General features: G+C 32.8%; 1 protein-coding gene across 1 annotated transcript in view; it reads left to right on the top strand.

The window, feature by feature from the left end:
• LOC126900185 (transmembrane protein 132E) overlaps window positions 1-24,468 on the top strand; it is a 35,590-nt gene continuing 11,122 nt past the window's right edge. Inside the window, exon 1 of the mRNA XM_050675692.1 lies at window positions 1-407. Coding sequence (XP_050531649.1) covers window positions 365-407 — 43 coding nt within the window. The 5' untranslated portion in view covers window positions 1-364. The remainder of the gene's footprint in view (window positions 408-24,468) is intronic.

The raw sequence follows: 24,468 nt of genomic DNA, 5'->3' as shown, positions 1-24,468 counted from the left end.
ATTGCGCCCCGGTGCCGTTGAGTACCGCGTTCGTCTTGATCGGGACAACAGCTATCTTTTTACTAGCTCGGTAAAATAATTTATTGTGTCGATTGTGTTTGCGGGTTCACGTGTGACGACGCCGATAAGTGTTGATTGAAGAGAAATATCGATTTTCGTTAGTCAGGTTTTTTTTTTAATAACGATATGACACTGTTGGTCGCTTTCGGTTCGACCGGGCGCCACGATAGGCCGCAGTGTAAACCGGCGTAGTAATTTCGTACAAAATAACAAATTAGCCGCCAGAATATTTTGGTTGTTTTTCGTGAAGCCCCGCAAAATTACTAGTCTAAAGCAAAGAAGATTCGAGGAAAAAAGTAAAGAAATGGGATCGATTTTGTTGGCGTTGCAGTTGACTCTGCTCGTCGGTAAGACTTTTTGGGTTATATAACGTAACCCTGATTTATTCTATTAACGATAATTCAATAATTAATTTTGACCACTTGAATACATTTTTATTTCTATTACGCTATTTGATTGATCTTGACAAATCTCGACTCGTTACTTTCGTATTTTAGATTTTATTGATGTATCGTTGAGAAAATTATTTTCGTGCTAATTACATGAAAATATGAACTTTTCTTTGACGTGGGCGAATGGGATGCTCCTTCATTAATAACCAGAGTTGATCGATTTTCCATCTCCAACGTCAAAATATTTTACTCCAGCTGAATTTATTACCATATTTCCAGAGAAGTTATTATTTTATACAAAAATAGACACCCTATTCTATCGAGTAGCATTATGTTGTCGATTACACCCCCTGTTTTTTTTGTATATGCGAGTGTTCATTTTTTTTTTTACCTCCCTCCCGACGAACACTTGACCCAGTCTTGTCACGTGAATACCGTTAAACGTCGTCGTGGTGAGTTCTATCAATAGGAACTATTTCAATAGAAAAATATACCCAGTTTTCTGTAAAACAAATTCCATTTAATGGCATCGAATCCGCGAGGGATGTATTGAGCTGAGATTTCGTCACGGCTACCCTGTTTGGTTTAATCATAACCAACTCCGAAAATCCATTGCGGATAGGTAGTCGGTTTTTTTTCCTGCCGAAAAACTGTAACCGACCAGTGATTTATTGCCTAGGAAAATAGTAAACCATAACATTCGGTAGCCCACATGGTCTTACATTTTACCTATTCAACTTTGCATTATTAAAGCGTTTATTTTCGACTCGGTATCTTCTCCGAATCGTGATGTTTGCCTCTAAAATTTAATTCCGAAATCGAACGTTGAACATAATACACTCGCACATATCGATGATACTTTCTAGGTATCATTGTTCGGAAAGGGATTTGCTGTACAAAAACAAGGCAAACAATCACATCTACCCAAATGCGCCCGAATAAAGCGAAAATATCCTTTTCCAGTAACTTTGAACGCATTAGAGTAAATTAATATCATCATTGTGTGACGGCGTTTCTAAAGAAGTACAATATTTTATTGTGCTCAGACGTGTACTTAATTGATGTTATTTTAAATATGTACACTTGCTCGCATCGACTTCTCTTTTCTATGAAATACTATCGCGTTAGTTAATTTTTGTGTCGATATTCAATTATATGTTTCCAAGATCTGTGTATTCCAAGAATAAAATTGTGATTTTGATTTTTCAATTATTTCTCGGAGAACAAGTTGTACAGTTGTGTTGATACGAATGGTAAATACGATTTCGGCAATTGAAGTGTTTTCGTTGGATTTAGCCCAACGCTACATGTCATGGCAATACTAATAGATTGAACATCTACGACAGAATGGTGGCGATGTCGTTTTTACGAGCTTTTAGCGATAAAAATATTTGATTTTTTTTTTATTAAAGTGGACATATGACACAAACAGCTTATAATCGAGGGGAGCGCACTAATGTTAGCGGACTATAAACGACGAGGATGGCCAATTACGATACCTTCTAAAAAGGGGAGTTTTGAAGAGTCTATCTAAATTATTTTACTTTGCCTTAAGCGCAGATGATCCAAAAGCGTATCGGATTTACGGCCATTAACATTTTTATCCAAAGTCGCTATAAAAGTAATAGCTTTAATTAATTGTAAGAACGAGGCCGTTAACTCGAAGTTTAGAGCTTCTGTTTTTCTCCTATTTCATTTTATCTTTTTGTCACAATCGCTTATCGTTGTGTGCTTAGTAAAATAATGTTCACGTTTTCTGTGATATTCTAAATATTATGATATGACGATAATAACAGTAAAGCCGATCAAATAACAATATTTTTCACTGCGCATTACGCAAACTTAATTAACACATGAAATCTATTTAAACAGACTTTTCAGATTTTAACACATTTCTTTTGTTAATCGATTGTTGTAATTACTAGATAGTTTGATGGCGTATTTGATTTGATTTTGTTGATCCAATAATTTATTTGTTCTAAAGTAATAATTAACATTTATGCTTCAACAGTTATTAATTATACACCACATTTTTCATATTATTGTCGAGCTTTTTTATCTGTCTGTTTTATAAATATGCAGGTAAACGTACTAAATGAATTCACACAGTTAGAATTCCGATAACGTAATCGACATAAAAATACTCTTCTCTGTCTAGCAGAGTTGTTTTATTCAGTTAGGCACGCGTGTTGCTGCCTTTAGACATTGTGTTTATCAGTCACAACAGATATTATAAATAAAACTAGAATTTACTGCTCTGCATTCCTATTCATATATGTTTCAGAACTTCCGGTTTTACTTCATTAGACATTTTCTAAGGACGTTTCGTTCTCTTTCGTTGGAAAACAACGTTTTTATGGTTGTGCACGTCTGGAACAATTTTTTTTCAAATCCGATTTTGTAGAAAATTTTTCGTACGCTCAATGGACATTTCCCTTTTTAGTTTTACCGTCATTTGCATTCGGACGGTTTACAAAAAGCTCAACTATCTGTAAATGTTTACACACATAGACCCTTTACAGTGCTCATTTTAAGTCATTCTCAAGTATGACCAGTCTATTGTAACTAAACGGATCGATCGTCGGCTCATTACCTGTACTGTACGTGATTGGTAAAAATAAGTATTTTCAAGACGGTAAAAAGGAACAAGTGCAATCTGCAGAATGTAAATTTTACTAGAAAAATTCAAGTACTCGTGGTATTTTTTTCAGCGGTCTTAAATAACTCCCACACATTATTACATATTTCTGATGAGCTCTTCTTAAATGCATAAAATGAATAAAACCCACGTGCAATAGAACCGACAAACATAGTCGTGATGATTATTACATAGTATAATATCTTTTTTATTATGATTTTAATGTGTTTAAGTGTCTATTGTGATCTAAAATCAATTTAATTTGAAATAATCGTTACACAGTAGCAAAATGCGTCGTGATGTAATGTACTGCTGTCATTAAAAAAATCAATTTCCCGCATGGCGATCTACATCTCTGTGGTTGTACAGAGCTATCGCAGTAGGTCGTATATTTTACATAAAGGGATATAGAATTTACGCCGGTCATCTCGCATTATTATTTTTCAGTTTAAACATTTGTGTCGTGAGCGCATAACATTATGTGTAGAATAGATACCAGAAAAAAAAAAATCGACCCTAGAAATGCCATCCCCAACATATACAGTATTCCCAAAAGGATCTTATCCATCGCGCATCATCTATTGACTTTCAATAATAATATTATTTTCTGAAATTTCAATTTGAATATACTGAAAGGAGTACTATTTTTATATTTTTTTGCTAATTTTTCATCACGAAAACTTGCCAGTATATTTAACAGTATGGTTATATTCAATAATTAGTACATAATGTGTTTTAACCAATTCATCGATAATTTCTTCAACTACCTCGTTTATAAGCAGAGCTCAGGAATTTCAGAATTTATGAAATTCATTTTAGTCATCCCGAGTACATAAATGATAAATAGATATTCATTAATTAAAAATCTAGTTTTGAGGGACGTAAGGAGATCACTTTCTCTAGATCAAAAGATTTTCCCGTCGTACTGGATATACTTTAATTTTCCACTGAGTTGGGCGTCTCATATATAGTTTAAACAATTTTTTAAATGCATTAAGTCTGGCTCTGTTTATAAGTATATCAGTTAGATGATTTCATTAGTTCGCTTTATTTAGCAATAGTACACATGATATCCGTTCAAGTTAATTATTTATGATATCGACACAACTGAATATTTGCATCTGCCGATTGTTAAGCATTTAACGATTTCCCACAGTTTGCCCTTTATAAATCCTGGAATGTCATCGTCCAATTTGTAACCTACCGGCATGCCACCCGGGGGGTGGGTAAAGTACCGAATTGAACGATCCGAACCACTACATTATGTTAAGTATATATTTTAATAATATAGTCTCTTACGCGCACCTTGTTGCGGCATATACTCCCGCTCATGAGCACACTGAAAAATAACTACAAAACGAGTGAACAACCTAATAAAAAAAGTATCAGAATGTTCGTTCCTAGTAGTAGATAGAATTATTAATAGCTACTATAACATAACCATCTTAGTATAATACTAATGTTCATAAAATACACTTATTTAGGCCGTTGTAGTATAATATTCAAACAATTTGTTATTTATTACTCGACATTTTATAAGCCTCTGATCTAAAATTGTTATTGAGCTCTCAATCATAAAGAATCATTATTGACTGGAGTAAATATAATAAAATCATATATGCCTAAAATATAGGCAAGGTAATTTCGATTTTATAGTCAATAACAGTTACTTTTATTTAATAGAGTTAAAAAAATAATTAATCCAGCCGACCTTGTATACTTTACCAAATAAAACTATCGAATTTTTTCAGTAGCCTATCTATATGAATAAACTAAATAATTTTTTATAATAGTATTGCTTTCCAAAACAATAGAATGTAATTAAAAATGTTTATAATTGACCTGAAAAAACTAGTAGCACACCTTCCATTAAGTTACACTTTTGATTTTATTTGTATTAATGCTTGTACAAATAACATTAATTATTTTCATTGATTGTTTATTTTACCGTAATTGCCATGATGTTTTTGTTTTCAATTCATCGCTGTCCAATAAAACTTTAAAATTGATCACTTTAAAGCCAGTAATATTTGACGTATTATAGCCCAAAGATGGTTATATTTTCTGAATAACCTGCAATGGCAGTAAATGGCAATAATAAAAATGTCATCGCTACCAGTCTATTTGTTCCCGTGGGAAACTGGTGGTCTGCTACTTATCTACAGTAGTGTTGAAGTAGAATCCTGAAACCGTTAACCTTAAGTTTCGAATATAAATTTATAGCGTTTATTTTTGGAATAGTAATACTCAAAAATGGACCGGCTTGTTTTCCCATAAATATTCAATGTGTATGACGATCATCATTACTGTTAATGATCATTAGTCGCCAAGTCTATCCATGTCTAGTCACATATTATTAACCGAAAGAAAAGCGTCTCTCTAAGTTTAACTCGATAATAAATGGCGTTTACCATAACGCATTTCATTTAATCTTTATTCGAATGTAATATATTAACATCTCCCAAAATACAATTGGTCTTGAAGTGCCATTATCGAACCGCAATGGTTATGTGAAGTCATCAATTCATTCCCAGTCGGCTGGCTGTGTGGGACTACAGCTGTCGTCCAAAAGAGCGAATGCCTTAACCGCATCTCCGTAAATCTCTGCCAATCGATCATAGTTACACCGTTGGATACTATCGGCCCATAACAAAGCCTTTTTTCCATGTCAACTCATTATAATTCTGTTAACTGTAAAACTCAGTTACAGCAAATGTAATTTTGATTTTATAACAATGCTAAATATGTTATTGCTATGTTTTTATTGAACATCAAATTACATAACATAAACGTTGTGTAAATCTTGAATTTATTTCAATTAAAAATGCAATTTAGTAACCTCTAATTTAGATGAATCCTAAACGTAAATTAATATTAGTTGTATAGCTTGTAATTACAAGCAATATAGATGTAAATTAATTATTATTGAAAAAAACCATGTTTTATTTTTTCCTTGAAATACCAGTTATCGTAAGTATGCTTTATTTATTATTTAAATTAGTTGATAAAAAGTAAATGTATACACTCAGATTTTTAGAACATTCACAAGTACATTAATTTCAAGATTGATTTTAACTATTTTTCTGTACAGTTGCGACTAATTTACTTCTGAGTTATTAATAAACATCACTATTGTTCCATCACTATTATGTTTGACCTTTGACTGATGCAAGTCGCTTAAAACTTATACTTACACTAACGCATTAATCATTTAATTGTTAAGAGAATGAAAAATGCGTTTAGCCAATCCAATTCAGTGTAATTATATAGCATATTATACTGTACTTAGTAAATGATGCGTAACGGGCTGTCATGAAGGAAAGCCAGTCGAGCTGTATCAAAACACTCGATAATTAAAGGGTTAAAAGTTGAAGCTACTGATATGTGATATGCATAAATATACATACACTTGAACAGATGGGTATTTTTACTTTTGTCGAAACGAAACATTATTTAGTATGGGTCGTCGAGTATCTAGCGCTCAGTTATCTCTAGTGTTTTAATGAGTAATGAGATCCCGGTCTTGGATGACATTCAACTATTTTATAATGCTCGATTAAAACGTTTCAGTATAACATTATTTAAGAGACCGTATTGCATAGCAGCTTTTATAACAGCCATTGTTATTGTTAGTTAAAAGTTAAAATTAAAAGTGATAAAAGGTCATTTCGGATGACTTAGCACGAGCTTACGTTACCCTAAAAAATTAAGCGTATCGATGATTTGACTGATCCGACAAGGGTCATAATCGAGATTCTCGACACAAGGGGTCACGTTGAGTCATTGGAAATTTTTTGTGCGATACGAATACATGATTAATATCGTCATACTGTATACGCATCAAACCATTATCGACCTAAAATTAAATTAATCTTTATTTATAGTCACAATGTATGAATAGGACTAAACTCATAATATTAGAGAAATAAATATCTCTTTTTACCGTTTTACTGGTATCCTTAAAACTGAGTAATATCAAAAAAAAAAAAAAAAATGAACAATAATCCATAAAAAATAACGATGGACGTTTTTCCCTTAATGTTTACTAATTTTTAATGAAGTCTGAAAACTGCCAAGACATGTTCAGAAAAATATGAACAATAAAATATTAACGGTAAATTTGAAATTAATTCGTATACTTAAGAATTTAAAAATGTTTTAATGAGCAATTATGAGACGTGTGTCGCTTCTATTTAAACTCATTGAGTTTTTATGGCTTTTCTATTTCTTATGTCCATAAAAGACTTGACATGTGGTGCTGCACATCAATAACTTCAACAAGACCTTAACCGGTGTACAGCACTCGGGTTCAATTGTTATAGTTATGCGTACACTCAACTCTGGATAATCATATGGCCAAGGCATTGTCTATTCATTTTGTGCACCTGTTTACTCTTTTATTTTAGGGTTCAGTGTTAATAAAAAAGAAAGGCGTAGGGGCTTCTTGAATTTTCACGAGGGTGAGTGAATCGCTCATACCTCGTTATCTCCCCAACATTTTCTTTCCCTTTTTGATACAAATTGTACTAATAATGTATTTCGGAGTTTGTTTCCGAAATCGATAAGATAACAGTCGCCAATTCGTCTCGGAAATGAAAAAAGCACGTGCATACTGATAAATTGGACACAACGTCGTTGCAAAAACGCATTTGAAGTAAAATCCCGGTTTGATAAGTAGGGGCACGGCTATAGAGCCTCCCTAAAGAGAAAGTCATGATGTGAAGTTTAACTCCTCTAATGACGAAGGATTATCTACGAAAATATATCATAGTCGGTGCTGTTTAGTTGTCTACTTTAATAGCTGAGCAAGCATACCGCCCGTTATTTATAAGCGAAGAGAGACGTGTCCCAGGCTTAATAATTCATACGCCCCCCAGTAGCCTTCGCCGTTGTGTTGGAATACTCTAAAATCTATAGCGATTTCAAGTATAATTTTCCATTTTTCGATTAAGTTTCTTAAGCGTTTTTGGACATGTAATAATAAAAAACATTGCACTTTTCCAATGTTTGTTGAAGCTATGTTGACAGAGGCAATAACGCGAGTTAACTTTGCGTCGGCTCGCTGTTATAGTCTGTAGAACACATCGTTGTTCTATTATAATTGTTATTGTATTGTATACGGTTTTTTTATGTGTATAAACGCGCGAGGGCTAGAGACGAGATCACGTCATAACATTATTTTATGCGGCGCCGCCGCCACTGGTAGCTAACGAGTGAATGGGTTAAAATAACCAGTTTTCAACATCGTTTTTACCAATGCGTTGTGGATGCTCGATACTCTTTGATGATCTTGTCGAGTAATTAAACGGGTATTGTATACCGGCGGCACAATGCACTTGGGCAATAGGAGTGTATCTTCCCGCGTCCTATGTACAATTTTTAATTTCTTATAGGCATATTGTTGTATCTATGACATAGATACAATGATAGCACGTTAACTTCCGGTTGTTGTACTAGTAAGTATCGTGTGTATAGTTATTTTTTTTCCTTAAAATATATGCTGACGCTATCGATTTTATTATAAGCCGATTCTTCTAGTGTGTTCTGGTCGTGATAGAGCACTATTATGTTTTAAACAAAGCGTTTGTTTGTTAATTGAAAATCCTCCTTTTGCAATTTATACCACAAATAATAATTATTATGCAAAAAGCTAAGTGTGTCGCAAATAATTATGTTTATAATCATTGTAATATCAGAAAAAAGATTTATTTCATTTATATTTTTTTCTGTAAAATATAAAAATCAAATTCTGGTCAACTACAATAAATACATGTTCTACTTCAATGTAAAATCAAGTGATTTTATTTTTACTGCAGTTTCAATAACGAGGTCTTAAAGGTCCTTCAGGCTTAAATATTGATGTATAATATTCAATAATAATATGAGACGAAACGTAATGTGTTTTGTTGCATTCTAATTTTTCTTTATATTCTTTATGTTGTGCGGAGCTTGCACTGAAATTCTTCGGATAGAACTGTCGGTATTTCAAGGACTTGTCTTCTTTCATGTCTATTAAATCATTGCAATCAAAATGAAAACATACGATATCGGCATTTATTGTTAAAAAGTCCAGTAATTGTCTTTACTCTCTTCGCATTGTCTGCCAAAAATAACCTTTGATCCATTGAATTCTCATTACAATCTAAGGCGCACGGATTTTAGTGAATTCGCGCTTATGAGTTTTTAATAACGCACTTGGTGGGATATGACATATTTACTCGGATTTCGTATTCAATTGACGGGTTTTGTACACAATATCGCTTTTGTTGAGTGTTTACATAGCTGAAACTGGCCTAGAATTATTCAAACAGTATTTGGAATAATGTTACGTTCGATAAAAGAAAGTCTTTGAACGGAAAAGCAAAAGACGAAATGCGGCGCGGTGAGATTGCGTGGTATTACTTTTCTTTGATATTAAATTATTAATAAATACGTCTGACAGGAGCAAATTCGATTTTTTTGTCGCGTGTTTGAAAAATATATAAAAAGTCAACGAGACAAATGCCACGAAGAATCTATTGCGCTATGACTTTGTGAAGTATTGACATTTTATTACAAACAAATATGGTAGAATAATGTTTTTGATTTCGTTGAGCCGAGTAAAAAAAGAGGACTATACTTATTTAATTATGTCTCCCGCTTAAAAACTGTGGTCATCTCGTCGTGAGTCAAACATAGAAGTCATTCGTTTATTTTAAATAACTTTCAGCCTACTTTGATGCCTTGTAATTTTAATTGATTTGTCTTTTTAACGACTGTCCGCGCAGTCTAATGTTGCGGAAGTTTTGAATCGTTTGAACGTCACGATTCTCCTGAAGTGCATAATAATGCATTCACAATTTAGGTATTCTGTTGTCACTTGCCATACCATCGAACGTGTTTTAGCTAGGCCGACGACAGTCAAAACTACCAATTGCTGACAGACAAAAGGAAAAAATACAATACAAAACAAATATTTAAAAACTTTAAGTATTTTATTTGAAACGTTGTCATGTCACGCGATTGCTTTTTCCGCTCAGCCTTGGGGTTTTTTACGTGTTCTGCCGATACTCCAATAAATAAGTCAACTTACGCTTAGTTTACATTCCGGTAATCACATTCGTTGTAATACCTCAGCGCTGAGTTCTTTATGTACTTCAAGTAATAAGCGTCTAAATATTCCAAATAATCTGTACATTTATACGATCAAAAGGTTGAGTTTAAAACGTGCGCCGCATTTAACGATCGACGTCCAAGAAATCCACGAATATCAGAGATCATTATTATCTTGCACTCTTTAGATGTAATAGAATCGTTTGGAGCTGCAGATCAAAAGCAAATGGATTGTTTTTGTGACGAAGATTTCGTTTTGTACAGTACTAACGTTGAAAAACAATGTAATGTAACGTTATATTGTTTGTGCAATTCGTGTGGTTTAGTCGAAATGGTTACATTTTCTATGTTTTCCAGGTCGAAGTCGTTGTACGACAGTTAAAATGCGTTCCTATCGACCGTTCACTGTAAATGACGTGCTATCGGTCCGTGTGTTTGAACGACGTACAACAAGCACCCGATTAGTATGAAAATTATTATGGTCGGTGTTTTTTAATGGCCATGAAATATTAATAACGCGACTTGTACACGCGAATCGTCGGCGACCAAGACTTCCTCGGTGACTCCGAACACGTTTATAAATCTGTTGGATTGTAAAAATGACGTGATACCGTTAAGTTTATTGAAGCGTTTAAATGAAAACTTCCGGAAAAATTGACTTTTTTTCTCTTCCATTTTTTTACACAGCCCAATTGCTTTAGCTGAAACGTTTGTGGGTAAAAATACAACTTATACCAATTAAGTAATTTTTTTTAATTTTCCTTAAGACGTAATTTATCTTGGTTCTCTGAAAACCCATAAACTACAAGGCAGATCAAAAATGAATGTGTAAACTTTCCTATAATATTTAAACATATACATATTTTTTCTTCAGCTCATACTTATGTAGTTTATTGCGAATTATTTAAACAACAGAAATTTATACAAGTGTTATAACAAATAAATATCAATACTCATTTTTGTGTTGATTATTTCTTTTATATTGTTGATATTTTTTAAATCTTGACTTATGATATTTTATATAATCTCCCAAAAAGAAAAAGAAATATTTCATATAAAAGTCGAATTGCATTGGGTAAACTTTTATTTATTATTGTTTAATATTTTATTCGTTGGTGAACAAAGACTTTTTGTGTAATGCTGTTGTGTTGTACGCACTCAATAACTTTTAGAAGTTCAACTCCGGGCAATTATACTGTTTTTAATGAGTTTTGTTGCATTATAATTATAATTTTTTGAAGAGACTGGACTAGTTTTATAATCAGTTACAGAAGTAACAACGTTTCGACCAATTGCGTGGAAACTCGCGACCTTACGTTCTGTATTTTAATTGAACGATCATTCTTTTTACCGGATTACTTAAATCGATATTACATTCTATTCTACAGAAAGCTGAACAAGACGGAACAAAAATAACAACATTAATAAAAAAAATGTGTATACAGACATTTGTTTACCATGAACGTACCATTGGTATCAAAAAAACCATCTATGGACAACACAATTATCAACCTGGGGTATATTAATTACCCCTTATTCGAGACAGGGACTATTAATTAAAATTTAATTATCGTCACACATTAACACGCGTAGATACTATATTACCAACAAACAAACACAAAGCACATTACTTATTGTTGTATTTTATCGCGGGATGATTAATTACAGGTAACTTGGATATATTAAGATAGGCTTTATAATCGCTCGTGAATCGTAACAGACATAATAATAATAATAATAATAAAATCATTGTGTGTGGGCCTACGGCATAATTAAATAGTCAATGGATGGCTATTGAGTACATGGAGATTAGCTCGAATTGCAACGCCTTCAAAGAAACCTGGATCGGATCACAGGGCTCACCGACTGAGTGTATGTACTAATACAAATACCGTACCGCTTTTACTTGACGCTGGACAATATTGACCGCTGGGCTATCTGGGCCGAGTTCCAAAGCATATTTACTTTTGTGTATTGAAGACAATTCTATTATTAAAACTGGTGGCGGGTTAATAAAACGACGCGTGTGACAAAAAGCAGTTGACTAATTGGATTCAAAACATTTCATCATTCTGAAGAGTCTGCTCTACTTAACACGCGGTATAATTATACGTGCAGTAATAATTTGTCCGTTCACATTGTACGGGCGAGACAAGAGATCTTTATGAATGCACTACGAGTATTAGTAAACACACACAAAGGTGCATATTGTGTGCTTGTAAGACTAAGGGAGTTGATAATAATTTAATGACTCCCGCGGCTCGCCGAGGTGGCTATTATCGTTATTATCTTTTAAACCTTGTAAAATATTGAAGAGTCGCACGCAACTCGTGGGGTTGACTGTTTACCGCCGAGCGTCGCCTCCGGACCGTTTTTAATTGTTTTTACGCAAACAAATGAATTGCTTATAAGGTTCATTGTGAGCAATTGGGCCGTTTAATTTTTCAGTTAACAGCCTTGTCCGGATCAAGCGAAACTTTTGTACGCGTTTAAGACGCACACAATAAGATTTACAGACTTCTCGCGGTCGATTCTTTCAAAATCTTCTACACGCACTCGTGTAAAACAATACTATGTAGGCCGTCCAATTAAAAGTTTGATTCCAGTTGAAAATTGCCCGACATCGAAATCGCCCGGAGTCGTACGCCTGACTTTTTTATGTCTGTAACACATACGTTTCTGTATTATAATAACACCAATGTGCACGGATGTTATATATTTAGAAGACGTGCCCGTCGTACCCGTAGCATAATATTATGTATTCTGCGGATCCGAAATGTATAATTTGACGTTGTTCCATGCGGCAGAAGATATAACAATATGTGCATAAATAATCCACCTATTTTGCAAGTCTTTCCTAGAAAAACAAATTCAAACGAATAATTTATCTTGTGAAATATTCGTACTCGGCTTTGTCGTATACGGCATTTTAGTGTGACGTGCAAAAGTCGCTTAGACGAATACCACGTTTGTCTTTAACCATAAAGTAAAACATGAAGTATATCTTAACACCACATAAAATGTCGTCCACGCTCATATGTGCAACTGGATCGTTTTATTGCTGTGTTGTCGTTCACAACTAGAACAAACCCGATGATTATTCTGTCATACCGTAAGATTAATAATATATCTACTCGTATGGCTTTAAAAATAGTGTAGTCCTTTGAGGTTAGTCACGGGAGATAATTTGTTTAAAAACCGCGCTGGGTAACATTTTAAGTGCAAGTGAAATTTATCCGATGGGGCGATTTTGTGTTCATTAACCGAGTCGAACGACCGTCCGCATATTCTCATAATAGCATCGTATTTCAAAAAAGGGTGTTTGCTTCGGTTTATTGCATTAAAAAACCATTGACGACATTGATAAATTCCCTAAACAAATATTATCTGTATCGACTCTCCGCAGGGTAATAAAACTATAACGAACACCATTGAAATTTCATCCATTAACAACAATAGCCTATAATTATTTTGATTTTGTAAATTGGGTTTTATGTAGGCACTCAATTCACTCATCGCCCTTTTGGTTCGGATTATTTAATTTTTACGTACCACAAAAATTCAATCAATACATCTTCTCTAAATTTTGTTTTACTGAAATTAACTTCAACAGTAATAACTATTGCGTGAGCAGTAAAATTATTTATACGAATTACGTAGTCAATGTTTTACTCGGTTATTATGTCGAAATAAAATTTGGGTTTGATTCGACGTCTGCTGACAATTTGGTGACACGAATGAGGTAGTAAAAACAAAATCAATGAAGGCCTTGGCCAATTTTTTCCCCCTATTCCGGTAATAATTCTTCGGGTTTGTTTTAACCGTCGTTTTCTATTACCTCATACAACATTTAACTGTTCAAGAAAAATATTTCATTAGTGTCGGATCGATAATATTGTAATTTTTATTATTACATGTACATGCGCAGTCATAAAAAGAAAAAAACAACATAGTTGTTTTCAATCAAATCAAGTTGTGTCGGGTGCTAATGTGCCGTAGAGCTGACTCGAGTTTTTTTAGAACAACCAATCGCTGTTGTGTGTAGCTCCACGCGAACGTGAAAGTTATTTAAAATAAAATTTCGTTAACATTTTTTCACTTATCGATGGATGCCGGTTTATGTGTTTGCAAATGACATTGTTTGGGTAAAAACTAAAAAAGTACGCACAAAATTATAATGATTTATCGAATAACATAATGATGACGATGCCATCGTCTCCGAGAGCAGTCAATAGTAATTTTTCATCGTTTCCACCAACTAAAGTACAAAAAAAATAATAATGTCAGTAAAAGTTTGAAAAAAATTCGATAGAACACCGACTGTTATTGAAAATAACGTCTCGATGAAAATGTTTTCAAGTTATCACTGTGACATAATAAATACACAGAGTTTTTTTTTTTAATTTTCGTGTATCCAAATTAACAAATCATCTAAAAATGTAAAACTCGTCAAATAATTTAAGCCTACGTAAATAAATCGTTCAGTTTTCCAATAGCAGAATCGATTTCAGAATAAAGCTCTGTGTACACAAAAAATAAATATAAATCAAGAGTTGTGATAAAAAGTAACAATTGTTTAAACTTTGAAACAAATAAAAGAGAAAATAGTGCAGCTGAATCTCCACAAATTGTAAAATTTTATCAGTAATCTGGAGTAATAAAATTTATACTTGACCATTATATTTACATTAAACACGTGTCATTAAAAAACTGAAAGTTATTTAAATGAAAATTATAATTTCACTCGACTAACAGTTGATCAGAATCAAACTAAACTGATATTTTTTCTTAATGGCGTTACTAATAATTAGTAACGCCATTAAAATAATAAATTATTTATTATTATTTTATTTATGCTGTAAATCAAGATAAGAGTTATAAATTTAAAGAAAATCATATATAATTTATAATAATTCTAAGGTAAACTACAGAATACAAAGAACGATAAGATGTATTCTGGTTGTATGCATTGTTAACGATGTCATAATTATAATAGTGGTTACTATAGAAAAATTGAATTGGATAGTGAAACGATTAAATAAAATATTGTTGTGATTATGTAAACTCAAAGGACATTTTTAAACTTTTAAAAGATGTAACAAAAAAAAAATGAATGTTTAACCGTTTTCATTGTCGTTACCGAAATATTTCTTGCCAAAAGCAATAGCCCTATTCGTTTGAAAATATATTATTTTTTTTTAGGCGAAGGCGTGATCTTGTTTTTCTATTATAAAAGTAACAATTGGGAATATTAAATGGTTTTTAAGTATTCGTATTTTTCTCAACACAACAGTTCATTTCTATAATAACAACTCCTCGACATCACTTTCAAATAGATAATAGTAATAACTTGTTAATCTTGGCAATATGCTTGACAGATATACATTTTTTCAATGAGCGATTAGGTTACTGATTTCGATTTTATTCCTTTCCTTTTAGGTATATTACTTTTTTAATACACGTCAATATTTTTAAGCTGTGTAAACAAATGCATATTACTCACTACTACTAAAATGTAAACATGATTCTCCATTAATGCGCAGATAATATTCGTCGAATATAAAACTGATCCTTAAACGCAAAAGAAAATAACGTCAAATGCAAACGATTTCAGTTGAACGTCTTAAACTTAAATTTCTCCATAAATTTAAAGAGGTTCACATAGAAAAAAGATTATAGTGTAAATGACTTGAAAGAGATGGCGAATACAATCAAATGAGGCATTCTCCAATGCGCCACGAATCCCCGTCGGAAGATGTAAATCTCTCATTGCTCGGAGACCGTTATATTTAATAAAATCAAGTTGAACAATAGAGTATAAAAAAAGAAACATAAATAAACGTTAAAAATCCTAATTGCATCGGTTTGTGAGTGACATTTACGACGGCTTTGTGCATGCGCGCGCAACGTACATTATCATAAGCGTCTGTCGGTTTTATTGCATTATATAGGGACATATATAAAACTGCTGTTTATTGCCTCGTGCACTCAGCAGTTCCGGTCGATTTATCCGAAAAAATAATAATGCACTCAGGACCGAGAAAAGCATAGAGGAAATAACTGTGGCGACAGCGCTCGCACAAGTAGAATCAGATTATTTGTCCGAGCAGAGTTTATTTCAGAGTCCATAAAGCCAAACAGGATACTTCAAAGAATACTGTGTTATAATTCGACGTATCTCTAGTAACGGATAGTAGTTTCTTTAACGGGCGTAACTCGTTAATCGATACAATTGTATTTACAATGTTTCAGTGGGAACTTATTATGTTATATTATTTTAACATTACACCATTACGCCGTTTGTACGACGGTTACCTACGCAAAATTTGAACTGTAATTTAGTTTATTTGGCACTCCTTACTGAGAAACAAACAGGATATCGGCCCTGCCATTTTCGTGCACCTAATATGCGATTCAACATAGCATGTTTCATTTCGCTTTTTTCGCAAAAACACGCCCCTGAGGCAATTCCCACAATCAAGTGCCCATGAAATTGTCGAAATATGTTCACGTACATAAGTATAATACATAGTAGACTACGCTGTTAAAAGCAATAGAACGCCTGTAATGAGATGCTGGTTGCCGGGCAACTTAAAAGTTTAACTTAATCCTCTGACATATTATTATTTCATAAAAATTAAGACGAACTGCTAAGCCTCGCATCCAAATCTTTAGTACAGTAAGTATAGTACGGTGGTTGTCCAGTAAGAACCTCTGGTATCATTTCATATAATATTTCAGCAATAGGAAAGTAATTAATAGTAATTTAAGTTGGCCGTGTCGACAACATATTTTGATTAGTGAACCTGAAAACGTGTAAATTGCAATGATATTTACTTCCGACATGCGCTTTTACTTATAAAATAACTACCGTTTTCTGACGTTTGCAAATTATTCTCTTTACCTATTGTACGAATAAGAAAACGGTCGCGTAACTTTCACATAACTGGCACTTTATTCGGTTTTTATATCCGTTTAGGTCGGTATGGATATTAGGAAAAAACTTTAGAGATAACATTATGGCCACGGTAAACCCATTGAAGTTTTTATGTTGTGAATAAAAACTACTGGTCGCATTTACTGTACGCTCTTAATTAGAAACCAACGACAACCGTAACGCGATGTTGTTAAACTCGGACCGTTTTATGTTGTTTGTTTAATTTACCAAAAACAACTTTTAATAAGCCGCCTTCCGACTCGTTTTACGATTATTAGTGTATCAAATGAAGAAATCTCCGAGTAACGTCGGTAACATATTTTGTTTGAGTAGAAAATTGTATCCAACAGTAGTCTATTCGACAGATTCTTTACTAGAAAGGTCAACGATTGTCTATCTGCTCTTCATACATATGGTTTTGGCTTCCAAACTGGTTATGCGGTTTCGCAGTGTAGTAAAACGAGTATAGTCTACTTGGTTATTTTCGCGGAGAAAATACAAGAAGAAAATCTTCTTCCCGTTTGCTTAAAGATTAGACATTTTTTTTTTTTATAAAAACGGTCTTAAAACAAAACCGGGCGAAATGTGCATTGATAATCATTTTGTTACGCTGACATTTTACAGGGCGTTTGAGGATTTGAAGAAATAAACACACCTGAAGTGTTGGTCGTTACATGTTAGTATTGTGTATTGTGTGCGGTGAGAATGCCATGCGGCCAACGGAGGTGGTCGTATTGATTTTTCTTTAAGGGTAGCTAGACGCCAAAGGCGGCGACGCCCGCGGCCTGTCCTCGCAAACACGGGGGCACAACGCGCATCGCCGTCGTCGTGTCCCGTTTACAGACTTTGGCTGGTTGAGAATCTCTCCGGACCAACAACAGTTGAGACACACACATTGTCTCTGCCAAAAAATAACTCTCAGAAAAGTTTTCCATCGGCAAACGCCTGTAGAGTAAACAATTAGTTTTTAACGACAGTCGCCACCATCATTAATGTTTCTATAATAAAGTTCATAGCGCAAACATAAGCTTACCTCGCTCGCTTAGGGTCCTTACTCAACGGGCGCGTTTAATTATGCACATAAAAATTCATTATTGTGCTTACGGATTATTTAGCGCGTGTTCGACTTAATACAATTGTTGCGAAATGCTTTTAATCTGACAAAAACAATTATTTAATTTTTAATTTGTTTTTATTTTTACGTTTTGAAAATAGTAGACGACAGGAGTAGGGATTTATTTCAGCCTAGAATTCAATAAAATATATTTTACATTATTGTGTTTTTTCCAATTACAAAAGCACGGCATGTCATACCTTTTTTTATTATTATTATTATTATATTTGACATCAATTTGCTATGTGAATAGTTTCAAATATGCTAGAGATTTGTAAAGTAATACCTTTATTTAAAGTGTAGCTCGCAAAAATAGATTTACTATGACGTCTTGCATACACTATGCGTAGAACGAGAATCAACATCAAAAAATAAATGTGATGTCGTTGATGCAGTCAAAAACAAAAGTAATATAATACATTTTATACTCATGAACTGTATAATAAATCAAATACACATGCAAATATTGTCATTGTTATATGCGTTTTCGAGTAAACCGAGTTATAATTATTTCATAATTTATAGTGCTGTATAAATTATTGTTTAATGAGATGTCACTTGAAAGGAATAAGACGCGCGCGAATTTATGGGTAAAGCTGAATAAATAACTCTATTTTAATGCTGCAAATTAAAATATATAAAACACACATACTTTAGTTCCTAGTTTAGAAACATATTATTATAACAACACAAAAATGTATCCTGAAACTTCTTCAGTTATTCGTAATGGCTGATCATAATTGGTAGAATACACAGACTCTTGTTATGATAAGAGTTTTTATGTTTTATTTTGTCACTTTCAAGACAGAATTGACGTTGATTTTAATCGTGTATTTGTTGATATTAGTTTTAACATCTAAATCAGTAATGTTTATAATATACATGATTAACCAATATTTAATATATTAAATTTATTTTTTATTGACTTGCTAATTATTTTGCTCCAATAGCGAATTGTATCAAGTAAAATTTCATTATTTTTGTAATCATTTTTGTACAAACTTGTTGAATCTGATGTGAATAAAAATTTAATGTACTTTATTTTTTGAAATAATATTGCAACAGCTGAAACAAAGTTTCCTTAAGCATTTTAAAACCCTAAAGCAATCAGTCTCCGTCTAAAAATAACTGAATTAAATATTTTAAACGAAATATTTTAGTTAGAAAATATCTTGATGATTCGAAAGAGTTCACTTTTAAGTTTGTAAGTCTCTCTGTTTGTGTCAGCGGTTACTTATTTAATGAATGAAATGTAAACTTTATGAAAAATAGTACTTATCAAATTTATTATCTCAACTTTTGTGTAGAAATTCAGTCAGATTAATTAAAAACAAATCATTAAAACACAATTGTATAACCTTACGTGTATTATTTTAAGAAAATAATTATTAGTTTTTAAATGTTTATAACAATCATTTGTGTTGTATTGTTCTTTGAAACGTTTATTAATGATGTGCGTATTTAGCTGTAAGTTACACGCTCAAAACGTTTGAAATGACATTTCAGCAACACATTTCAAAAATGTTTAATTAGTTTACCTTTATCATGCCGAAACTATAAGTTTTAAATACATTTTAAGTATGGTTTTTCCATTACATGAATTAATTCATTTAGAGTTACTCAGCATCACGGAGGTAAAATTACATTATGTTGTTGGTATTTTTTTTTTTATGAGGATTGCATTAAATATCGTTCCTACAAAAATATCACAAAACATTGGCGTAAATATATTATATGAATTTAGTTACACATATTGTGCAGTTATGTCAATCGGTAAAGTTGTATACCAATTAATTGGCAAAGCCTGGAAAATGTTCAATATGTTAGTATTTTTCTTACAAAAGTTGAGTGTATGAACATTTTCAAATTATTGTAACTGGTACGAAAGAATTTATCCTAGACACGTACAAGTAAAGTTTATTACGGGAAAAAAATGCAATAAACAATATTCAAGGCGTTTTCTGTAATCTTATAAATTTATTAATTCTAAATGTAAAAAATCCGGTATTACGATTTATTAATAAACTATATCAACAACATAAAAAGTGGTTTTAATAAAATATACCTTAGCGCAATATGTGCAATTTTTGCTCTAGTAGTAGTTATAGTGTTTTTATTTTATTATTATTTTTTTTTTTTGTCGTTTATACTACACTTCAAGTGTAGTGGCTTACGGATGGGATTTTGTGCCCTCTTAAACCGAGGGGAATAACACCCACCCCCTATGTAAAGAAAAAAACACGACAGGATACCGGATGAGGGCTGTAACAAAATGCACCTTTGTTCTTTGTCTGGAATATCGTAGAAACGCGTGGAACATTTATGTGTTGTAAAAAGATTTTTTGATTATGCCAAATTTTTAATAAACCATTTATGCGAATGTTTTACAAACAATTTGATGAGCGTGTGTATAAAGTATTTAAAAATGTAAAATGTCGAGCTCAAGTACATTTTATCATATCAAAGAGGTCGCGGCTTCAATTTTACATCAGTTCGATCTTATCGATTGCGTTCCAACTCCAATCAAAAATCTGCTCAGCGACTCTTTATATTTCTCAAAATAATGTCAAGATACTATCTTTTAAGTGGAACGTCTTCGTTCTAGTACATCGACTTCTGATACGACTGTAGCGTACACCTTTAATAAATCGAGCGTCTTTATTATTGTTCTAAGAGCCTTTGAGCTGTTTTTGTACACGCAAACAGTAATGGCTGTCGCTCAACCACACCGCAGGACATTTTTGTTCTTTATCATGGCCTCTCATACTCCCAAGAAACGCATTGCCTGTAGCTAGGAATTCGTTTTTACGGTGATTTTTAACAAATACCGTCATAGTGTATTTTTCATTTTATTTCATGTTTTATCTATTCTTCAATGTAAACCCCACAGGGTCCATGGCGCCGCATATTGAAAGATTACAACGCATATGCTCTGCACTGCAACAACAATATAGTCTTTCTTGTATAACTTGGAGTCAACTGTCCTGTCGATTAATTAAATTCGGAGATCGTATACCGGCCGACAAACACCTGTTTGCTACTCGTTGGCAGGTGTTACGTGTATGTGTTACTAGTGTAACCCTTGCCCCCTTTTGACGCGTCCTCCTCTTTTCGTCTCCGACACATTTTATTTGTAAACGCATAATAACACGTTACGTACGTACAGACAAGTTCTCTATTATTATATTTTTAATCCTGTTTGGATTCACCGTTGCCACGTCAAGCCCAACCATTGTACAGTTGAATATGTAAATAATGTTATTGTGTAACAATCGAATACAAACGGTCGATAAAAATCGCGCATAGGCATTACAATAGTACTAATGGTAGCGACGTCTTTAGCTGCGTTTGGCACACGCCGCTCAATGTTGTGGTCGGTAAAAAATCACATGCTATTCTATATGTCGAGACATGGGAATAGAATTCGAATATTTCATTATGCGCTCCTCACTGAATGTTTCTTATTTCTTTTCTTTAATTCGAACGTTCTCTTTTTACTTGATAATCTATATTAAGTAGGTGCTTAAAAAGTTCTCTTTTTGTAGTTAAATTATCCGTGTCATAACGTCATTATTTTTTTAAATGCACAATCCTTGTCAATTCATTTAAAATAAAATGTTTAATGACCAATAAACACCTGTCGAATGGAACCGCAATCGACCGGTTTCAAACTTAAAAGATATAAAATATCGAGGTTATAAATAATTATATAAGAGTTCTGATTAATAATTAAATTTGAGTGATTAACATTGAAAAACAAGTTTTAATCCGGTGTATTTTGACATAATCTTAACGAACTCATTCAAACAGTGTTATATTCTACCAATCTTTTGACTGGCAAAGAATACATGATTTCATAAGTTGAATACTTCGCACATGACCCCATCGCATTATTGTAGATAAAAAATGATGTTGTCAAAAGGAATCACACGATTTTTAATGGCCATGTGGCAAATAGTACTGTTTTGTCATCTGCTTAAAGTACATATGAATGGTTGTATGTTACAATTCATTCGCAACAAAACATTCATTATGGAACATATCTTACTGATCTCGTTAGAAGATTTTTCAGTTTTGACATTTGGTTTTTTTATTTGAATGCGTACAACAGGTAATTACTAAATTCAGTAGCGAGAGTTTTGTTTATGCAATTTGTTAACATTATTTTCTCTCGGACGTTTGAAAACCTGATTGCCGAAGAGACATCGAATTAAAAACCATGTCAAACGCAATAATCGCAAAAAAAACTGGTCGCCGCAATTATTAAACAATTCGAGCCACCCGTGCGGTTCTCGTTGGTATCTAAATAGACGTGTATCATCTTGCGGATGACAATGTTTTCTTCTTTAGTGCAGATGACGACCGCTACGCTGTAGATTATATTATCTGTTATTATACAAAAAGTGTAATAGCACGACAATGATTACAACGAAAACTGTGGCACTTCCAAAAACTGTGGCGCGCGGTGTTTGTTCAACATGTCCTAAACTACTGGCAGTTGTTCCGAATAAATGTATTTCGAGTCGTTGTGCGTACCGTCTAAAGGGTTCAAGGGATATAACAATAATATAAATTATTATGTTAATATGAACTAACAACGCAGTACGTTTTCCGCAGATAATAAAAAATATGTACGCAACTGTAGGTCAATGCGATGGGATTTTGGTATAAACTAAACTATTCACTTCTGCAAGAGTAACGCTCGAGGATAATGCGGTTTGAATGTTTTTCGTTTTGCCATATGTTTGCCGCATCCTTTCGACGTTGACTAATAGGCTCATGTCTGTGTTTTATTTAAATGATATAACACAGGAAAAACACATTAGATCTTGCCTATGATACACAATAGTGTGTAATCGTTTATGTTATAAAATATCCTTGTATGTAAATTCGTGTACATTTGAATATTTTTTTAATCTACACTTATTACATTTTTGGGGGCATCTGACCATGACAGAAGTATCGAGCCCTCTGTCCCAATAATGTATATGATATTAATTCAGAATAAAGAATTATTTTGTGATTCTTAATTTTTTTACTTTAATTTATCATTTGTTCGGCCGAGTTATTACTATTTATTTTTATTTTTTTGTTTCTGGGAAGAAACAGATATTTTATCATAATGTTGCTCACTGAACAATTGAATACCTCATTCTCATTCTACTTTTTAATTTTATATAGTATTACAATATTTATTTGACCCGACGGAATAAAATACACAACAATAACTAAATAAATACAATGTTAATAATTTATTTTTGTTTTTAGTTTGCAACATTAAAATCAATTAATTACTCGTTTTGTACTGCAAAACATAACGGTGTATTTACATTTAAAACGGTAGTTGTGTTTTATTTATATTAATTTTAATTTGCATCTTAGTTCGATTTAAACTATAGTTGTATTAATTAAATTGATTCGAACCAAGTTCATCGTTCGATGAAAAAAATAATTTAAAAACGTCGCTTACAAATTCGATATCGCGCATGTTTAGACATGAGCGATGTAACACCAATAAACTTCCATCAGATGTTGGTGAGCTTTGAGCAATGTTTACGATTTTTATTTTTTTATCTAGTGGGAACTTTGGCGAAAAAGTTTATTGAGTTTTTCGAATGTTTCGTCAACTGTAGTCGTGCTCTGTTTTTCAATTGCCTTCCGCCTTTTATTAACGTGTCATCGTATCAATATAAATTTACTGGAACTCTGAGATTGCACAAACAATAATTTAGGTTCAAAAAAACAAAATAAAATTTCGATTTAATACACTTGTATTTGTAATACATATTTAAATGATTATTTTATTTTCAACTATTATCCGAACGTAAATTAGGTACAGTCGTATTATGTTTTCAAGTATACGAGTTTGTGTGGTTTTATAATAATTCTAAAATAACACCAGTTTTCAAATGTTTTCCTTCACTTACGGTTGGGTATTATAATTCGTACCACGTATGCCATAAACTTTTGGTCGATTGTGGGAACTCTGAGAATTAATATAGACTGTGCTACGGTATCAAACAAACGTACTTGTGATATTTGCCGTGCGTGCGCCAAATAAAATTAACTAAACACCCAAACCGCCCTCCGGCCTAACGTTGTGCCACAACAGTTTCTATTCGGTAAAATCCGTTCCATAAACGCACATTATCGTAACACTCCTTTTCGAACTCGATAATGGCGTTTAGTTTATACCATTGCAATATTATTTGCCAAAAGTTTAAAACAAGATCAT

Source organism: Daktulosphaira vitifoliae, unplaced genomic scaffold (genome assembly GCF_025091365.1).
Source record: "Daktulosphaira vitifoliae isolate Bord-2020 unplaced genomic scaffold, ASM2509136v1 Scaffold_3, whole genome shotgun sequence".
NCBI lineage: Eukaryota > Metazoa > Arthropoda > Insecta > Hemiptera > Phylloxeridae > Daktulosphaira > Daktulosphaira vitifoliae.
Note: the sequence above shows the minus strand (reverse complement) of the source record. Positions and strands in the feature narration are given on the sequence as shown.